Source organism: Convolutriloba macropyga, chromosome 10 (genome assembly GCF_964194025.1).
Source record: "Convolutriloba macropyga chromosome 10, txConMacr16.3, whole genome shotgun sequence".
Classification (NCBI taxonomy): domain Eukaryota; kingdom Metazoa; phylum Xenacoelomorpha; order Acoela; family Convolutidae; genus Convolutriloba; species Convolutriloba macropyga.
This window is the reverse complement of record NC_134477.1, coordinates 55,322,458-55,343,225: the sequence shown is the minus strand read 5'-3', so window position 1 is coordinate 55,343,225 and position 20,768 is coordinate 55,322,458. Positions and strand designations below refer to the sequence as shown.

General features: G+C 34.5%; 1 protein-coding gene across 1 annotated transcript in view; it reads right to left on the bottom strand.

Moving 5' to 3' along the window:
* LOC142348722 (solute carrier family 25 member 44-like) overlaps positions 1 to 18,766 on the bottom strand; it is a 37,704-nt gene extending 18,938 nt beyond the window's left edge. Inside the window, exons 1-3 of the mRNA XM_075400186.1 lie at positions 18,335 to 18,766; positions 11,348 to 11,616; positions 3,350 to 3,539 (exon numbers count right to left, since the gene is read on the bottom strand). Coding sequence (XP_075256301.1) covers positions 3,350 to 3,539; positions 11,348 to 11,616; positions 18,335 to 18,509 — 634 coding nt within the window. The 5' untranslated portion in view covers positions 18,510 to 18,766. The remainder of the gene's footprint in view (positions 1 to 3,349; positions 3,540 to 11,347; positions 11,617 to 18,334) is intronic.
* Positions 18,767 to 20,768: the final 2,002 nt, after the last annotated feature.

Genomic DNA, 20,768 nt, shown 5'->3' with positions numbered 1-20,768 from the left:
ATCCATGAACGATCATGTGACAATGCGTCAAAGTTCTGCAAAAGTTGTCTTGGTACAAGCTTCGCGTAATCAAATCGACATCGAAACATCGTTTCTTACAACTCCACTTTATTTTGCATCTTGTTTGTGAACTATTATTATTATTTCTAAGCCGCTGTCTTTTTTTAAATTAGGCCCAAAAACTACTTAAAACCATTCAGTATATGCAAATTTGTTACTTCAGAAACTAGTTCGCGGTTTTATAAGTAAGTGACCAGACAAATATTTAAATTAAGTATTAAACCTCAATTAAGTTACAATTTAATACAACTTAAATAAAGATTGAGCCCTAACCTCGTAACTAAATAGTTCTGTAACTAAAAAACTTCAAGCATACAAGAAAAAACCGCGTGAACAAATTTGGCACAGCATGCAAATATGAGATTTTGACGCTCTTTTTCACTGGCATCATTAATAAAAAGCAGTAAATTGATAAGTTGATGCTATTGATCAAATTGCAAATTTATGCAAATCAATTTAAGCACGGTTGATATCTGAAGTTGTCATTATAAATAGCATATCCTGCACCTATACTCGCATTTCATTAGGTAGAATCAAGTTAGCATTATTGCCATTCTCGAAATACGATCACTACTATCTTCTATGACAGTGGTAGCTCCAGCTCATCAATTATCATCAACTTTGATAAATGAGACCAAATTGAAAGCACTGATAATAATGCGTTCAGGACAAGAAGGCCAAAAGGTCAAAATTTAGGCTCTCGTCTAACATAAAAAGAGACAACCAAGCGAATGAAATAGTGGCTTACTAAGTCGACCATCAAACGAAAGCAAAATGGAACCGCTACTTGCAGGTTAAAAATTATTAAATTATGAGGAACTTATGAGCAAGTGTAGAAAAAAAGGAAAGATTGTAAGTCATTTGAAGCCATGAATAAACATCTGTAATGCAGCTTTGTTCAACAAGATATGGCTGTTAAAAACACTAGTCATTGCCTCAAAACGAAAACATTAAGAAAGGAATCGCATAAAAATTATTACTATTATAAATCGTCACTGTAAATTTCGTTTCATTAAAACAACTTCAAAATCTATGTAAATAGAAACATCAAATTTGATATGCAATTATGAAAAACAATCGGAGAAAGACAAACTTTTAGACTCAACTTAGGCTCACGGCTCAATTCTTTCAATATTCTACTCAGTAATTTATTTGCTCTTTAATTCCTACAAAAATAAAGCTAACCAAACATTTCTTTTTCGACTGAAACTTAAAAAAAGAAACCAGCTAACTGAGAATTACTACTCAAAATTAGGAAACAATATTAGCAACCCAAAAACACAATTTTTCTTGATCTACTGGAGCTTAGTAGGTCTATAAATATCTAAGTTTCAAGTGGCAAACTATCGCTTTCAGTCATACTGCCCAATTTTTTCCATTAAAGTAAAAACAATCAAAAAGCAAGAATATGTTTACAATTAATATCAAAACATTCAACGAAACAATAACTCCAGCAGACACTGCAGCCTCATCGTCTAGCAACAAACAAAACAATACTACACATTAAGCTCCACAGCATAAAAAAAACAACAATAATATCTCAGCAGCCAAGAAAGCAACTGCATTCAATTTCACTTAAGGACCTTTCACGCCAGTTTATTGATACTCCACAAAGTTTCAAAAATTTTTGCCGCGTTCCAGCTGAAAAACAAACGGCATCCTCAACGTAATCCTACATAAAGTCTGATCTTTTCTGCTAGGCCCCCCATCCCTATTTAACCGTAAATTTAGAACCCCCATCTAAGTTTTCGCTAATTGGAAGAGCCCCTATTTTTAAAAACCGAGCCCATATGTAGCCGATAACACCAAAAATCACACCTATTGTAGCCGATAAGAGTCCCAAATTTTAAAAATCGAGCCCCTATTATAGCCGATAACACACAAAATGATATAATACCGAAATTTGTATTAATGCATACGTTATATGCAACAAACTGTGGTTGAAAAACGCAATACATTCAAACTATAGATATGCTAGCTTTCAAGAACTGCATATTGTTCATATATCTTTATGTATAAACTTACTTTGCTTTAACAGTATGCTTAAACATGTATAAACGGCGATGCCAAACTAAGCGAGGGATGCTAGCAGAAAAGATTCCTAGAGTTGAAAAAACTCATTTTGCCATAAGCCAGGCCCTTATTAGAAATTTTTTTCAAAAAATTGAAAATATGGACGGTAGCTTGCAAAAAAGCTACAACATAGAATGAAGTGCTGTATAATATAGATATCAAAATAAATTCCATTAATTTGAAAGAGCTGTTGACGCAATCCATGAAAACTATTTAAAAGCTTTCATTTATGTAATTTCACTCCCCAAGCCCTAATCTTACAATTCCTCAATAACCAATTGTTTTTATTGACATTATAACACTTTAGGTTAATCGGAAATAGAGAGTCATTTAGAGAGTGAGTTGAGTAATTTATTATAACAAGAACATGACTGTCGCAAAAAACACGACGTTAAGGAGTAGACAAAAAATTACTATAATCACAAAACATCAATAGTTATGTTTCCTTAAGTTAACTTCTAAAACTATGCAAACATGAAAAAAATGTTCAAGCGATAAACTAAACCACAACATCCCGGGAAACGACAAGGTTTTAGACCCAGTATAAGCTCTTAGCTCAATTGTTTCACTATTCTACTCTGCTCTTTTGAGCTTTGCGGGAAGAATAAGGAAGAAGGGCCGGGCTACGAAACAAAACCAAAACAAGAGTACTACAATGTAGCTATGCTCAAAACATCGCAGCCATTTAAAAAATTATTCTACGAAAACGGAAAAACATTCATTCAAAAAAAAATGAAAAAGTAGAAATAAAGCAAAATATTAATAAAAATAACTTTGAAAAATTACATAATTGTGACGAACATATATACAGAACTTCTATAACTAGTCGAAAATTAATTGCAGGAAAAAATGTTGCAATTGGGGGATGCTTAATCTCAATCCTGTTTAACAGGCCAATTTTTAACACAACTGGTCCGGTCTCCGCTATACTATTAAAATAGAGTTAATTCGGGGGTCACAGTTATGTAAGTGCACGTTTGAGGATTACTGACATTAACTAGTACTTTATACACCATATAACGAGAGTTGACTCTTGTTTCTCATTTTGTAACAGCAAATTTTTGAGATTTAGACGACATTTTTTTAACTTGTAGTTTCCATAGCAGCTTCCAAGTTCCGTTGCAAATTATTAAATCGAAAAAAGCCTGCCAAGCATTCCATCCATTCTTAATAAACCATTCAATCAGTTAATTAACTAATTATAACTTGGACCCACCGTTGTACATGGAGTAGAACTGCCACCACAGCGCAGAATTGGAAGCGTACAGAGTCATTGAGGAGAGGTATCCCCTGTAAATGCCACAAAGACCATACTGGGAATAGACTGTCTGGGCTACAAAGTAGAAGGAACTGCCCTTGGGCACCTTCACAGATCCCACCTTGTGTACTGTCTCGTCACGACGACCCTATAAATAATATAATATAAATAATATCAACAATAAATAAATAATGTCGCACAATAGCATCATTGCATTAATTCGCCCACTACTAATGGTCAAACTTAGGACGATTGAGGAATGATTATTCGATTGAGGAATGTTCACCGAAGAATGAATTCCTCAGTGATAATTCGATTAAAAATTTATAATAATTGAAGATAGGCGAACTACATGAAAATATAAGATCGATTTGAAAAATGATATCATAGCCACTTTTGTTCCAATATTTCGGCCAGTGTTCAAACAAAAAAAATTTTTGAATTTAAATTTCTACGCGACTAATTATTGATGATGATACTAATCGCTGCACTAACGAATTATAAAATTTTATTTGATACCAATAATTAAATTAATTGCAGAAAAGCTCCAGAAACTTCGGAAATCATAAGCAATATTATTTCATATTTGTGCAAATTTACTAATATTCTGAGCAAATTTCGGGCAAAGGCATTCCACTAAATGATTGCATCATGAACAGGTATTTAACACAAATCATAGTTCTGAGTACAATTCAGCGAAGAAAATGGACGACTGAGTCATTTTTTTAATAAAAAAGCATTAGTTTCAACTCGAAACAGAAATCAACTGAACATTAACTGATTGAAAGTGACGAGTATAAAAATTTGGAGAAACAGAGAAAGAAAATGAAATACCAACTCACTATTTTTATTTAACATTTTATCGTCTTTCTTTGAGGCATCCTGTATCATTTAATTTCGACCAGTTTCGTTCAATCAAATTCCTAATAGACTTGTGACCATAAATTTCTAATATTGCTTTGCTCGATAAAAGCTCAAGCATCACCAAAAAGTTCCGCTCTTCTGGAGAAAAATGTCGTCTGTTGTTTTACATTCCGCGTAACCCATCTTCCCATAAATCTACCAATTCGACTTCATTGAGTAAAAAAACATGATTTTATTGGTTATTAAAAAATTCAGAGCCTTAGTAATAAATTCGAAGAATCAGTCCAGTTATTTCCTTTTTCAAGGAAAATTTAGCGTCTGTATTCCAGTTGCATTAAACTTCAAATCGAGTAAACGAGATGAAAAAATAGTTCAACTAACGTCAGGCAAGCTGCTCTAAAAACCGGTGAGCCGTTGTCTTCGTCAGTAGCTAGCTACCGCTTCGTCAGTAGCTAGCTAGGGAGACCAGCTTAAAATTAATTGATATTAAACTAATGAAAGAGGCGTGGGGGTAAAACTCTTAAGAACTCTTAAGTTCATTCGATAAATCTTACAGAGCAAAGGAAACATATTTTACTGAATAAATAAAAACATAACCGACTAAAGTCCGAGCAGCAGTTTGAATTCAACTAAACAAAAAAACAAACATAACCAACTAACACCGGGCGAATTGCTCTCGAACGACCGGCAAGCGGTTGGCTTTGTCAGTAGCTAGCTCAAGTTTAGTGAGGCTAGCTTTATTGCCTCAGCAACGAGAAGGGTGGGTAATTGAGGGGGGGGGGGGCTGCAACGAGAAGGGTGGGTAATTGAGGGGGGGGGGGGCTGGGGGGGAAGAGGGTCAAACTCTAAGAACCGCCCTTCACACCATGACTCCCGCCGTTGAGAGCTGGACGAGAGGAGGTCCTTATGGCCGGGTTGGAGAAGTGTGGACGGTGGGATTGGGGTGAGAGGGGGATTGGTGAACGGGGGGGGGGGGGGGGGGGGGGGGTGACAGAGGGGCTCCAGGAGCACTAAGACCCTCTAGACGCTGCCTGCTTATCCCATTTTTGAAGACGAAATATCAAATGGTCCAAACGAAAAATTAAAAAAATCAGTCCAGCGAAAAACAGCATAAAAATAACAAACGACTAATACAGTTACTACAAACTTCCTTTGAGAGCAATTAATCATTAGAACATAACCGACTAACGTCGGATAAATTTCTATCAAACGACTAGGGGGAGCTCCAATCTATTGCAATCTGCTTCAGTTGGGGGGAAGAGTAGGGTAGCTAAATTCACTACGTCACGCAAATGACGTCATTAGAGGTTATTATATACCCTTATTAGTACTAATAAAAATAAAGTAAAAAATTAGACCAATTTTGGCGTCTTTTCATTTGACTTTCAGTAGTAAAATTCCTCCATTTGAGTTTGTCTGCTGACACTTGTGAATGAGAGAGAAATTTAGATCACGCAAAACGAAAATGTCAAGGGCGTAACGTAACTCGAAAAGTAAAGCACATAAGTCGTCAAGAAAAAGGAGTAAATAAAAATAGTCAGGCAAAAATTCTGCAAGAAAAGATCACCAGGTTTAAAATTTCTTCAAACTTTGTTTGAGAGCAATTAAAAAGATTCTAAAGTCTGCTAAATCTTTATTTGCTTTTAACTTATAAGGCGTTACTTTCCGCTTTTCAATGTTTTGCGTCAAAACTTTTCTCAGTGTTCCCTTTTTCCGATTTGGGTCACCCTTGTTAATTTCTGTATAAAATAGAAAGTAACCTCCCTATAGCTTTAAAATGACGGTTCTCATTTTTATATGTAAAAAATGTGAAAACTTTGAACAAAAAATGTAATTAGGATGAAAGTAAAATTTTTTGTCAATTAGCAGGCGAGTTCAATGAAATCAAACTAAAAAAGCAATTTTTATTGACACGCAATCAGCTATTTACTTCAATGAAGAAGATGTCAAGTTCAACCAAGAAATCTCAGCAAGATTGACTATCTGTTGTGATAAACTTTTTAAAAAGCAATTCGTTGCTGTTTAATAATAAGTTCTTTTCAGTTGTAGTTGCCGACGAATCGGATAAGACTTGGGGCCCAATTAAACGGGATTTTAGAGATCCGATTAGTGTATAACCCCTATGGTTCTAATTAATGGTGCGAGTTGCGTTAACAGAGCAGTCACACGAACCCCTTACATTCTTCTCAAACAGTACAGCATTCTTGGACAGACTTAATCTAAATCAGGTCTGAACTTATTCAAAATCATTGAAGCGACGCTGGCCTCCTTCCGCATCAGCTGCTAGAAAAAATGCCATTCAAACAACGAACTGACCTAAAAATCCGACATGATCTACTGAATATTTCAGTGACAGCACACAAGAGCAATAGGAACTATCCTTCAACAGTAGGATTGAAACATATCCTGACGAAAGATAGCGATCAAATAATAGGCTTCGTTTGCTGTCATTGTTTTGAGGCACCCGATCTTTTCAAAAGTCTGTGCGATCTGAAAATTGCTCCTGTTATTAGTGTAAGACGTCATCTGACTTCCCCAAGAAAGCAGAAGTTGCAGTATTATAGAGCAGAACTAGAGCGGATCCATCCTGCATCACGAATTGAAGTGAATTCGCTCAAAACAGTTATTTAGCACCAACGTACATTGAACAAATTAATCTTGAAAAGATAAGAAACCAGAAAAAGGAAAAGTAAGAAGAAATCAAAGAAAGATAACATTTAGTAAATCATTTTTTAATGCTTTTTTTGTTGGTTTGTGAATAATCTTTGCTAGTCAGTTTCGGTTTCTTAGCTTTGGTCTCTGAAACAACGTTTGAGATTTCATTATCTCGGAGCTCCCGTCTGAGATCCTAGCTAAGGGATTAACTCTGTGGTACTATAATTACAGTGGACTAGTTGCTTGCTTGTAATTTTGAGGAATCGCTTGACAGTATTGAATGCTTCCATAGTAATTGATATTTTTGCTCAATAGCTCAGGCATTATTTCAGATTTCAATATCTTGGAACTGCTAAATGCAATAAAGTTAAAATTCTGTTCGGCTGAAGTGTAAATACTAAATACTATTCTGCATACTGTGCGGGTTTATTCTAAAATTTCTGGTTCTTCGATTCCGTAATTTTATTTAACCTGTCCTAAATATAAATTCGTAGTCGACTAGAATTCCTAAAATAATGTCAAAAGCTACAAATTCCGTTCGAAATGAAATTCAAATGGATAGGGTCGCAATCAACGATATAGCGAACTCAACAGTGCGGGAAAACAAAATTGCTCGTAATTTCTCTGAAGCAATGGCCGAACTCAGATTTCACGAAGAAATACCAATTGGAAATGTTAAGGAACTTGATACTCCCGTTGCAAAAAGAGTAAAAAGGAGCTGTACTGTTCTTATTCCGGTGGATGAGGCAAATCCATATATGAATTCAGAGAAGAGAACAGATTCAAGCATTAAAAGATCAACCGATAACCTAGTTCCGTGTATCCTTGAAACCATTAGGACAGAACTGCGCATTACTATCAGTGATACTATCGATGCCGAAATTATTGATCTAAGAAACGAACTCGATGACAAAGTCAACTTGGAAGCCGCCAAATCTGAACTTCAAAATTTTTCTGAATCTGAGCTCTTAGAAACTTATAATAGAAGAGATAATATCAAACAGCTTGGGTTATCTCCATGTTCAACTGAAAGTAAAGAAAATTATCAACAAACTTGGAAGTTAGTTTTTGATGTTGTGGCGGACATCGGCATATATTTGAAGAAGGAGGACGTCTCAATTGCACACCGTCTGCCGTCAAATTCCGAAAGAAAACCAATGACTGCGAAATTTTTGCGCAGAGTAATAAAACTGGACTTCAAGAAAAAGAAAAGAAATTTGGCTCAATCGGACATCTACAAAAGCGTCAAAATACTTGAAGATTTGAGCAAAGCGGTAGTTAATTTTATGAACTTCATGAAGGCAGATGATAGAATCAATTCAGTATGGTCGAGGGAGGGCAATTTGTTCTATGAGTGGAAATACGAAAATTTAACCTACAAAATTCAAGGTTTGTAAGGATGTGGAATTGATCTCAATTACAGCATAGAGATTGAACTAAAATGTTTCAACTCCTTTATTCCACCACCACCACCCGCAAATACCAAAAATCAAACTTTTCGTCAAAAAACCTCACACGACAAATAGAAACCCCAACATCATTCTGCGATGTCCTCAAGTTCTTCAAATTTCATACCTCTGGACCAAGCTTAGAGACCAAGATCATTTTTTCGTCCCCAAAACTGAAGATTCAATACGTGAAAGTAACTAAAAACTATAAGTATCCTCAACGTAAAAGTTAGATCTATTAGAAAAAAATTGTTGAACCTAGAAGCCTTTATTTATGGTCTGGATGTACAGCCTGACATAATTTGTTAAAATGAAACCTTGCTCTCTGAAACCGATGAAAGTTCCAACTATCTTGTTAATGCATACAATAGTTTTGTAGCCATTCATAGGAATTCTAGAAGGCGTGGAGTCAAGTTGCAACGTAACAAATTTTGCAATATTACAACGAAAAGTAAAATTTCCGTTGTAAGGAAGCTCTTTCAGGAAGCTCTTTGTGTAGGTATTTGCAAAAATAAACAAACGTTTAAAACTGTAGTTAAATATAACCACCACAATCGAACAAATTTGAATTTGTCAATATGATTGACAGGTTTTTAGAAAATGTAAATTCGAGCAACAAGTCAGTCATTATTTGTGGTGATATGAATTTGGATATTATGAGATATTATGAGAAATAATTTGCTGAGCAGAAATTACTTGAACAGCATTAGAGCAAATGATTTCTGTATTTCCTCCCCCGAACCAACACGTTTAACTGATGAGTACAGTTCTTGTTCGGACCATTCCGTTTATCAAAATTTAAGCATGTTTCTGTTGAAGTCCAAGAGCATCAAAAATTTACTGATCATAATCCCGTTATTCTAACGTGGCGAACAAGTAACGATATATAACAAAATGATTTCAAGTTCCAAGATACTAGCTTTTTAAAAAAATAAGGATGCTGTGAGCCGTTATAAAATGTTATTGGAAGCATATCTTAACCAGAACAATGACCTTATTTACAAAAGTGTCGATCCTTGCAATGCTTTTTCAATACTAAACAAACGTTTTCTTAAAGTGACAGAAGACTTTGCTCCTTTAAAAAATGTCGATAGTAAACAAAACGTTCCAAAGTGATCATATCCAATCTTGACAACAAGTCATCCTCAGGTGTCGATGACATAAGTAACATAAAAAAAAATTATCTTTAAATGTCATCAACCCCTACAAATTTTTTTGAGAAAAGTATTTTTCCTGAAGAACTGGCTCAAGCAAGTTCTAACACTGCACAAAGAAGGCTCTGAACATGACTAAAAAATTATAGGCCAATATTACTTCCAGTAGTTTTCAGTTTGTTTTTAAAAGAGCTATCTACAACCGCGCGTACCAAAATTTTGAGAAATTTTCATTATTTTATAAGGAGCAATTTGGTTTAAGATCTAAGCATAGTAAAATTTGTGCAATAGTTGAGCTAACCAAAACTGTTCGCATGAGACAACATTCGACCATAGTTAGTTTCTTTTTGGACCAAAAAAAGAACTTTTGATACTATCGATCATACATTTCTTTTGGAAAAACTAGAGAGATATGGAATCAGAGGCAACTGTTGGAAATGGTTTAACTCTTGTCTGAGTAATAGAATGCAACAAGTTGTAAAAAAGGTACTCCATCTGATTGATACAAAATCAAAGACAGTGTTCCTCGAGGATCGGTTTTGGGCCCACTTCTTTTATAAAAATAAATAAACGAACTTCCCTTAGACCGTAAAAATGTTGAAATTTAACTTTTTGCTGACGATAGTAAAATAAAGCAGTTGGATGTTCTGTTGAAAAAATAAAGTCGGATTTAGATAGCACAAACTTTTGGCTTGAGTGTAACAAACTTGTGCTCAATCTTAGAAAAACAGTTCAACTTAAGTGAAAAAGGCCCAGCTGATCTAAATTTCCAATTGAACAAAAGTGACGTCAAAGTTGAGCATTGCTGTAAAACTCTGGTGTAAAATTAGATAATAATTTCTCCTTTCGAGCTCATATCGATCATGTGCAAAGTAAGTTAGGTAAATAATGTGGTATACTAGCAAAACTTAGACATTATGTTCCTCGGAATCAACAAATGTCTTACTATAATTCAAATGTGACACCATTAATTCAATATGGTGCCTTGGTTTACGGTTGCTGTTCGTACTGAGCGCTTTTACCGATCCACTTATTGCAAAAAAAAATTAAAAAAATAATTTAGAAAAAAAAGCGATCACTGCGATGATATTTTTGTGAGGCACTCGTTGTTGACTATCTACGAGCTATACACATACGCACTAATAAATTTATTCTGAAATCGATCAATGGTCTACACCAGCGATATGTTTGCAACAATTTGTTTCAATGAAAATCGAACGACCAGAAAACTAAAAGTGGGATTCTTAATATTTTAAACGCTAAAGGAGCGGTTTTGTATAAAGAAGTTGGAGCGCAACTCTATACGTTTTAGAGGTAGTAAACTACTTAACTAATTAAAAACAATGCAGATAATTCCCGCTAATTTGGAGAATGGACGCAAAATTGAACTGACAAGTTTCTGTCAGAAATTGAAAAACTCATTATCTGGTGTCGAACTATGAGCTAATTAGATTCGTTTTTGACTGAAGCGAACAACTATTTTGAACATGAGCTACTCTAGTTTACTGAATTGATGTCCTATTTGAATAATTTGTTTGTTTTATTATGAGTGTATTTAACGAACGTATATCAAGTCATCGTTGTCAATTATTTATTGGGCAAATTGAAATAGAAGATCGCTCTGATCTCGGTATTGGTCCACGTTGCTTGTTTAGTTACAACTATTCAGCAACAAAATTCTTTCTTTATTTATTTCCTGTTTTGTCAAGCTGTGAGCGCAGACAAAAAGATATAGATAAGGTAAAAAATTTAAAAGAAAACATATAACCGGAGAGGCGATTACCGATTTTTCATTTGATTTATAATCAGAAAATGAGAAAATTCAACAAAATTACCGTCATCATCATATGCTGAGAAATGATATCAATAGGCACCATAATAGTCTGTCCCACAACAGAAGCAGCAGCACCAGCACCCAAATTCTGCACCGTTTTAGCCGTTCCCAAGTTAATGAGCCAATGTTTACTATACTCATATGTGAGAATGTAGCAAGACCCTGAGAAGATACTCATTGCGTACATACTGAATCCACGGTACAATCCTCTAACTCCTTCTGATTGGATGATTTTGCGAAAGGCATCGCGCCCGTTTTTGTATCCGGAACCTAAATAGAAAAAACATCATCCATATTTGTCACCGATTGTATAGTCTTCTTGAAAAATTAAAATAATAATACTTAAAGTTTACCAAGCTAAAATTTGTCAACCAGAAGCTCACAAACAATGAAATTAATATTTGGTATAAACCAATTAAATCAATTAGGGCTTGTGATACTGCGGTTCAAAGAATGAACTGCCAAAAATTATCGACAAAACCGAAATTTGATCAACATCGTTACTTGTAAGGCTATGAGAGAACGGCCAAAGGACTTAATGCTCTGCGGATTTACCTGTTCATCCCATTTGAGAGGAGGAAAAGTCAAAAGTTCAGACAAAAAATTTCACGGAAGGAATCGCACAAAAAATATCAACAGGACCGGCATAATCGCTTGAAATTTCGAATGAGAGCAATTAAAAAAATATGAACAGTGAACTGATCATAAAAGTTTTCCATGTTCCAAAATTTCCGATCCAAGAATAGTTCTGAAATTGCAGTTCAAGGAATTTTTTCGGGCCACAGCGTGCAAATTGCCATTATATTTTAACTATTAAGGTTCAACTCTTAAGAACCGCCCTTCACACAATGAACAGTATGTCTCCTCGGTGAATAGCATACCCACAGACTAGTACGGCGTGACGACTTAATGCCTTTCCGGCTTTAATTGTTTATCCCGTTTTGAGGATGAAACATCGAACGGTCAGACGTCAAATGGTAAAAAAAACTATGATAAAAATTTGGTAGTCCAAAAAATCGCATACAAGATATCAGAAGAAATAATATAAATGCTAACTTAGATTGAGAGCAATTAACAAGGCTGCGAAGAAGACGGGTTAGTATAGATTTCATTCCCTTATTGAGTTCGTAGCAAAAGACAATTTGAAAACATGCCAGCGATAAGATCTGTTATCTCAATATGCCACCGTGCTCGTTTGACCAATTGAGATCATTATCTCTGAAATTAATGCCTTGAAACTTTTTAAGCGAAGGGTGGCAGAAATAACTGTGTTTTGCACTTCTTGAAGTGATATATCTTAATGAAATTTGATTGAAAATTTAAATCTTCATTTGTGTATTGCCGACAAATATTTCCAATACACAAGCAACGCTTAGACATTTATTAAACCATTATCTTCCACCTGACAAAAAACATTTTTGTTTAGACCCATTTGTGGATGGAAGATCTCTATACTCAAATCTTTTTTCTTCAGTCAATTTTGGTCGATCGATATATTCATCGTAGAGAGTTGAGACTGGTATCATTAAAAAGCCCGTCCAGCATAGAATGTGGAATTAAAAAGATTTTTTGATTTTAGCTTAAAACAGGGAGTTTTCGCGGTTTAAAGTTTTGTGAAGAGTGGACAAAAGTCCGCTGTTTTTATTCACAATTTATTCACTTTCAAAAAGCGAAGAGGCTTGCCTATTGGTTTTAGCAGGAATGACTTTCGTTGTCTGCTTCACAAAGAATCTTTACAAAGAAGACGCATTCAAATTCGAAGGAGAACCAAGCAAAAAATTCAAACCCATGTTTGTCAATTCAAAGTTATTATTGGTTTTCAATGTCTTATAGCTTTAATGGCTTTAACACTGGGGTTCCAAAAAATTGTTCAAGAAAATTTGAATTCAGTGCGTATTTGTCGTTTTTGTGGTCGTCTTATGATTCGATCTAACTAATAAATTCCTGAGCACTTGGAAGTTAATCTCTTTTTGTTCTAATTTCAAAGTTCATGGTTTATTTGGTATTTAAAATTCTTAAATTAGTGGATTTTTGTCAATTTTGTATTATTTCTGTCATTTTTTGTATCTTGGTCTCTGTAACGGCAGGTGGCATCCTCCTTCTAATGACCAAGAACCAATCTTTATAATGGTTTTATTTTCAGCTAATGGTTTCAACGAATGTTTATTTTCACATTGCTGTTTTTTGTATCCTTGCCACATCATCACACTGATGGATTGGCCCAATTGGCGTTGAAAAAATGCGCAATTGAAGATATTTAATATTCTTCATGAGTATCTTATGGTTTTTTACAGTTGCAACTCTGCTTTCTGGTTAAAGTTCTTCGTGTAGTCGTCTGACATATTACGGATAACGGCAGCTCTCATAAAATGACCTGCTTAATGAGCCCATTTGATACTTACTGGTTTTAGTCAATTTGTAATTGGTTGTTTTCAAAATTAGAAGCGTTTTTTGAACTTTGCCCTTTTTACTCGTCTTTGTCGACCTGTCATCGATTCTCATATCTTATCTAATGGAGAACAAGGTAACTTGTTTAACTCAGGTTTTATCTGATTCCAATTTCATTTTGTTATTGAGTGTTTTTTTAAAATATGGATATTGAGTATTGACGTATCCAATAATTGAAACTATTTGATATTTATGTTGGTCTAATCCAGTACTCTCATGAATGGCAAGTCCCCTAACCCAGCATTATATTTTTTCACTTAGTTGTTTGTTGAATGATGTGTGATTTTTGAAAGTTTTTTACCTCTTCCACCTTTGGTACATAATTAAATCAAAACGTGGATGAGCGGGGTCGGAACATGTGCGAACGCACATTACCAATCCTCATTGTCTTAACTTCATAAGTCACAGCTGCATTCATTTTAAAAACCAAATATAATTTTAAGGTTGGTTTTTATGTTTAAATCCGAGACAATTGAGAACGGGTCTGACACCCAATAGTGAGAGATGCTTACTTGTGAATTTTATTTTCTTGATTACAGAAAACAATTTAATATTTTTATTATTTCCTAAAAACCGTATTAAATTGGAAGAAACATAATTTTACCTTAACTTTAAAGTTTTCACCAGTTTATTTTTATATGAATCAATCTGGATCTTCTTGAAGTCTAGTCCGCTTAACCAGGCTGCTTTAAAGTCATGGCCAACGAACTTCATCAACCTTTTTATAAGGTTTTCTTTCCAGTTTTGTCTACCTAAGAGGTCGTTCAAATTTCCAATTATCCCCACCTACCTCACCCTATTAATCTGCTATATGGCCACGTATTAACCTAGAGCAACTTTCAATTAAATGTCAGTAGGCGAATCTTAAAGGCTTCATTTTACTTAAAATATCCCACACCCATTACCCCTTCCGCATAGTACTGGGCAATTCAGAGCGTGAGGTTAATCTGCAATTTAAATGAAGTTTATCCTCTAATTTTGAATTAAATGAAACCTCTCTGAACGCACAAAGCGTGAATACAAATTAAACGGGTGAAAACAGTCCTATTGGCTAGGAGGAACAAAATGACAAAAAACAGTCGAAATAACCTGAAAAAGTTCATCAATTCATTCTATTCTTTCCGCTTTTCTCTCATTAGACCGTTTGAAACAAATAAAAATGGAAGTTAAAATCTGTAGTTACAAAAACGGGAGTTAATGGACGCTTGTATCCATTAGTGTTATTTGATCATAGGAAATATCTGAAACCAAAAACGGCTTCTTTTTCTTTGTCGAATTCAAAAGGGCTTCAAACTGTGATTAGCCTTTTGAAAATGTTTGCCAAAAGACCTATAATAAGAAAGATTGCTTAAATCAGCAGTCATCAGCAATAATGAACAACTCATTTACGAGCGAAAAGAAAACCATTTAATTAAATCTCTGGTTTCTTATTTTGTCTTGATGAAAACAAAGCCCTTTTGTCAGTTTTACGCATGATAATTCGCTTAAACAATAATTCTACAGAATAAAACAAAAAGATTGAACAAAATTATTTTCCATCGATAATTAAAAAGAAACTGTGAAAAGGAATAACTGCGAAAAAAGACAAGTAACAGGTCACGTTCTAATATAATGCAATCCATTCGCCCCCTAATTCGCCCTTTTCCAAACAGAAAATTCAAATTCAAATTCTAGATTAAACTCAAATTCAAAAAGAGCAAATTCATATTCTCGGAAGCGTGATCAATTTGAGATCGAATCACGGAAATATTCGGGTAAACATTTTTCAATGAATGAGACCCAAACTCCAGCTGCAAAAGGGAAAGGACATCCATCTTAAACTTCAGTTTTGAACCAGATCAACAAAATTAATTTGGATGCATTGTGAAGTGACCGAATGTAATTTCTCGGTAATCGGTAATAATTGATCAACTGTAATCTTTAAATAAATAAATAAATAAATTTAAATAAAGCCGAACAGGAAGGCTCGCATGGCACTGTGCGTTGCACAAAAATTACCTAAATTTGTATTTCCATAAATTCCATTAAATTAATACATGGGGAAAGTTCAATGCAGCAATACCTTCTTGGTAAAGTTTTCGTTTCAACAGGCAGCTCTTCTAAACTGAAAACACATTTTATTTATAAAGTTTTTGTAGTGGTTTTCACCAGCCGAGCATTTTTTATCGAAAAGCCAACAAAAGTAACTTGGTTACCTAAAATGTTTTAGTCCGTTATATAGCGCTTTAAGCCCTTCAAAAGATCTTCAAAGAAGAAACAACATTAGCCAAACAAAATGCCAGCGAGATTTTCAGTTTGCTAATTACATCATGTAGCAATCAATACAAGAAGCTTATTTCCAGTGCAGACCGAATAAACGCTGAGAGCTGCAACTTCACTGCTTTTGAGCATTATTTGTCTCTGCGTGTCGGTTGCAGCTAAATTGAGTTCTTTTGATTCACAGAATTTAAATTGAACTTATTGAAAATAGGCAGTCTGATGAAAAGAATGACAACAAGGAGGCTCAGTAATGTGCGTTTAGCCACAAAATGAAACAATTAGATAGGTTCGCCTATTCGTCCAAAAGAAGCACTTGAGATCTTTAATTAGTTAGAATATGTCTTATGTCTACAAAAAGACGTTGAAAATAGACAAAAATCGAAAATTAGTTTACTTTTTGGGCGAAAAACCCGTGTCGAAACCAGTAAGTTCATAACGAATTCTTTAAAAAAACAATAGATTTTGTACACTTGCACCTTCACTCAACAACCATAATGTCATTTGTGACCTGTAATTAACGAGATTAGGTAACAAATGTACAAAAAATAACAAGAATGAGAAGTTAAAAAGAGTTTTTTTATTTTTGAAAATAATTTTTTTCAAAGTCCCGGAGGCAATCACCTTTCTATTCAAATCAGAACAAAGGCTCAATACTCCTTCATGAAATGCCAATGAGATCCTATCATTATCCAGGTAGTTTCATACGACTTAACAGACAAAGCAAAAACGACAATTGAAGACAATTGTAAAAATCTAAATTAAATTCTTCGAGAAAAGGGTGTCGAAGCCGTTAAGACCCCATGATGTGCCGTTCAAGACTTTTATATGTTCAATTGTGCCTTATTTTGATCGCCACTAAAGCAATATGTGAACTGACAATAATCTGATAATGTAAAAAAACGAGAAAAAAACGTGAAAAATTGGCCAATACCTAAAAATCAAAAAAAATTGTGACATCTAGTAGTATCAAAGCCAGAAAACCATAACTTAACGCGTAAAACCGCAATCAAGATTAAAATTTAAATCAGTGGAAAGGCTAGGATGAGTAAGCATTCTTTCGTTGCTGACACTAAGCTACAAGTTGACCAAATTAAGCGAAAAATAGTGACAAAGTTCAATAAGCCATTGTTTATTTAAAAAGCAAACATTTTTAGAAGTCAAAACGAACATAATCTTTAAAGATAAAAAATACAATAATTTGGAACTGTTTAGAAAGCCATTTGGACCTATCAACATAGAGCTTTGATGTGAATTGTTCTGTTCTTTAATTAACATAAAAAAGCTCGTTCTTTTTTTAAAAAACCCGACCGATTACAATCCGAATTATTTATCGATTGTAACAGTCCAAGATTGCGCCAAAAAACAACCCACTAATGCTGTTCGTCCAATTAGAACACTCAATTTTCTCAAATGCTTTAGATCTAGATAAATTGTTGTTAAGATCAAAAGTAAATGCTGCGTTTTTGATTATCATAGAGTAAAGTTAGCAAAAACGGCAAAATTTTGATTCTAGACTACCCTCAATTTAAATGGAAGTAAAAGTAGCTACCTTTGTAGTTTACAGAGATGGTGTCTGTTGTTTTGGGGGTGTGTACTTCCGGCACATTTAATCAAGGTGGACACAAGAAGCTTATTTCGGGCAATTTTTGATGAAAAAGGCTGAAATTTGAAAAATTTAGCAAATATTCTAGCCGGAAAAATAAAATGAAAATTGTCAAAAATACTTTTTCTGTCTCTAAAAAAATAATTAACAGTACTATTGATTACATTTTTTACCATTTTTAGCAAAATTGACGAAATTTTAGGCGAATTTCCGGAAAATGCGAATAAAAACATCGGAAATCCGTCTATTATTCACAAAACTTCAAACCTCGATAACTCTCTGCAGAAAGCGAAATTCAAAAAATCTTTTTAATTCCATATTCTACGCTGGAGGGGCTTTTTAATGATACCACTCACAACTCTGTACGATGAATATATCGATCGGTCAAAATTGACTGAACAAAAAAACCCATTTGAGTATATAGTTCCTCCCCCCCCCCCCCTCAAGAGCGGCCTGAACAAAAAACAAACATTTACGTGCAAAGGTTCTTGCAAAACTCTTTCAAATACGATGCTTAAGGAGTAATAAAGAGTATTAATAGATAACGCTCCTGAATTTGCCAGGGAAATTTTGGAAATTGGAAAAACAACTACCTCAAATTTGATAGGAAAGAAACCTTCCCTAGCAAAATAAAACTTAGAAATTGACTGAAACCGGAGGAAAAGAAAAATCACTCACCACTTTTTTCACACTGCAACCTGGTCTTAATCAGAGTAGTCGGATATATCATGACTCGGATCATGAACGAGTTGCATAAGGACACTAGAACGAATTTCTTCATATTCATGTGCTGGAATCCGATTGTTGGAAAGTTTGCGTCAAGTTTCTGTTTGACCTCTACGGTAGAGGACATGGGGACATTTTCGCAGTTGCTCTTAGCAAAACCGCCCGCGTTGGTTAGTTTGGATGTAAAACCAATATTGCTATATAAACCAGAGTTCAGACTTCGGCTATGATTCTTGTGTTCCGTTAGATTGTGGTCCAGTGGTTTGGTGACCTTTTCCGGGTACAAATTGCCGGTACTGAACCCATTTTGGGCTGCTGGTTTTATGGCGCTGTTTGTCTCTGTGAGTTTAAGAGACGAGTTTGACTTGTTTGAATTTGCATTGCTCATCTGAAAAACGAACATTCATGATCAAATGTTTCAACTAAACAGCAAGTTTTCTTTACAACTAAATCAGTCCCTTTTGACTGATCGATATATTTAGTTGTGAACGAAGCTATAGAGGATAACAATTTCTATAGAGGTTAAAAATTTCGTTATTTTTGAAACTTCGAAAACTTTGTTACAAAAATTATTCACAGACTTCAGTTTAACAATGTTTAATTAATATGTTTTAACTATTTGTGCAAGATTGTGGCTGGTTTTTTTTTGATAATTTAGTTTTTTTTCATTGAATTTCACACCGAACTGTAATACGTGTCAACATAACTGCCCTAAAAATCTGCTGAGACAATATTGATAAGCTAGAAGGAGGGATATTTGAAGCTCTACTATCTTTCAAAACGATTTGGAACTGCGGTTTTGCAAGTTTTCCTTCCAACTTTTAATCGACTTAAGGTAAATTAAGCGTCCAATTGAACTTTTTTTCATAATTATGTTGGTATTAGAAACAATTACGCGCTCTTAAAAGCCGCGAAGTGACAGAGAGGTAAACATTGGTAACCAATAACAGAATTGTATTGGACTACTTTTTTAAGATCTCAATGAGGACGGAAAACCCGAGTGATTTCAACCTTGCTTGCACAGGAAATTAAGCAACAGAGTCCATATTTTTGAAAAATTCAAAATCCGTTTGAGGCTGAGCAAGAAATTGGTACTCAAACAAAATTTCGGTTTTAGGAGTGTTTTTTTAAACTTGAAGCAACTTGATCTTTCTTTGCTATTGTTTCTCCTGATTTGTGCCCGATTGATAAGGTAAAAGATGTGTTGAAGTGGTGAATAGATGCCATTGTTTGGAATGCTAAATGGGCGACTATTTACTTTTAAGGGTTTGACACTGTTATCGCAGAATAATTGACGAATTTTTGATTTTTTCAAGCAAGTTTTCAAAATTTCTAGTTTTTTCTTGCCCTGTCATTCAGTCGCATTGATGGTAGGTATCAATTAGGTCTAAATTAACCTATATAATAATTTCAGCTAAAAGCTTATGGTTAAACGTTACTATTTTTTTAATTTGATTTACTTCATGTTCTTTTTGGACTCCAATTGCATGGTCTCATTACTGACTGCTCTAATAACCAGAGGTTTAAATGACAAGTTTTCAACATTTTGATGTATTTGTATTTTTCGCTCTTGTCGTTCTTTATGTCAAATTCTAGTCTAGCTTCGTTAAGATAGCTCCCATCTGCTTTCTAGCAAAACAAGTGAATTTGTTCAGCGTTGAATTCTCATCCCATTCTTTGTGACACTAATACTGTTTGTAAAAAAAATTAGATTTTTGAGATTTGACGGTAAATTCCAGTTTTATGTCTCTAACAGTTTTTAAATTAAATAATAACAGGTCTCATCATTTTTCCTTTAAAGTTCTTCTAAAAATTGAAAGCTTTTGGATCTTTTCCGTTTGTGCCCCCCAGTACGTTATGCGCCCCCCAGTTACAGAGCTCGTGTCATTACATAGTAAATCATTATCTAAAAAAATTGCACGTGCGTCTGGAGGGCGCTAATAATATGCGCCGACTAAGCTGGGGGGGCACAAACGGAAAACATCCGAGTTTTTTAATGTAATTTTCTGTTAATGTTATTTAATGAGAGATCATTTATTTTAAAAAGTTTTTGGTAATCTTTAAAATCGTGCCTTAATTTTCTGGCATTTACTTACCTAGATGTTATTTATGCTCTTCTGTTAATGTAAAAGTTGTCCTTCGGTTTAGAGCATTGAATGTTTTGAAGCTCCTAAGGACTTTACTATATGATTAAGTTTTCTATTAACTTGTTTCACCAAATTCCCCTTCTGCCATTTTCTTTGCTTTTGATCCCACACCAACAAATTTGTGCTATTTGCATGTGGTCATTAGTAACTGAATTTTTTTGTTAGAGTTTTAGGCCAATTTAAGGACTAGTATTTTGAGCATTCACAATTTACATTACTCAGTAACCTGCGCCCTCTTA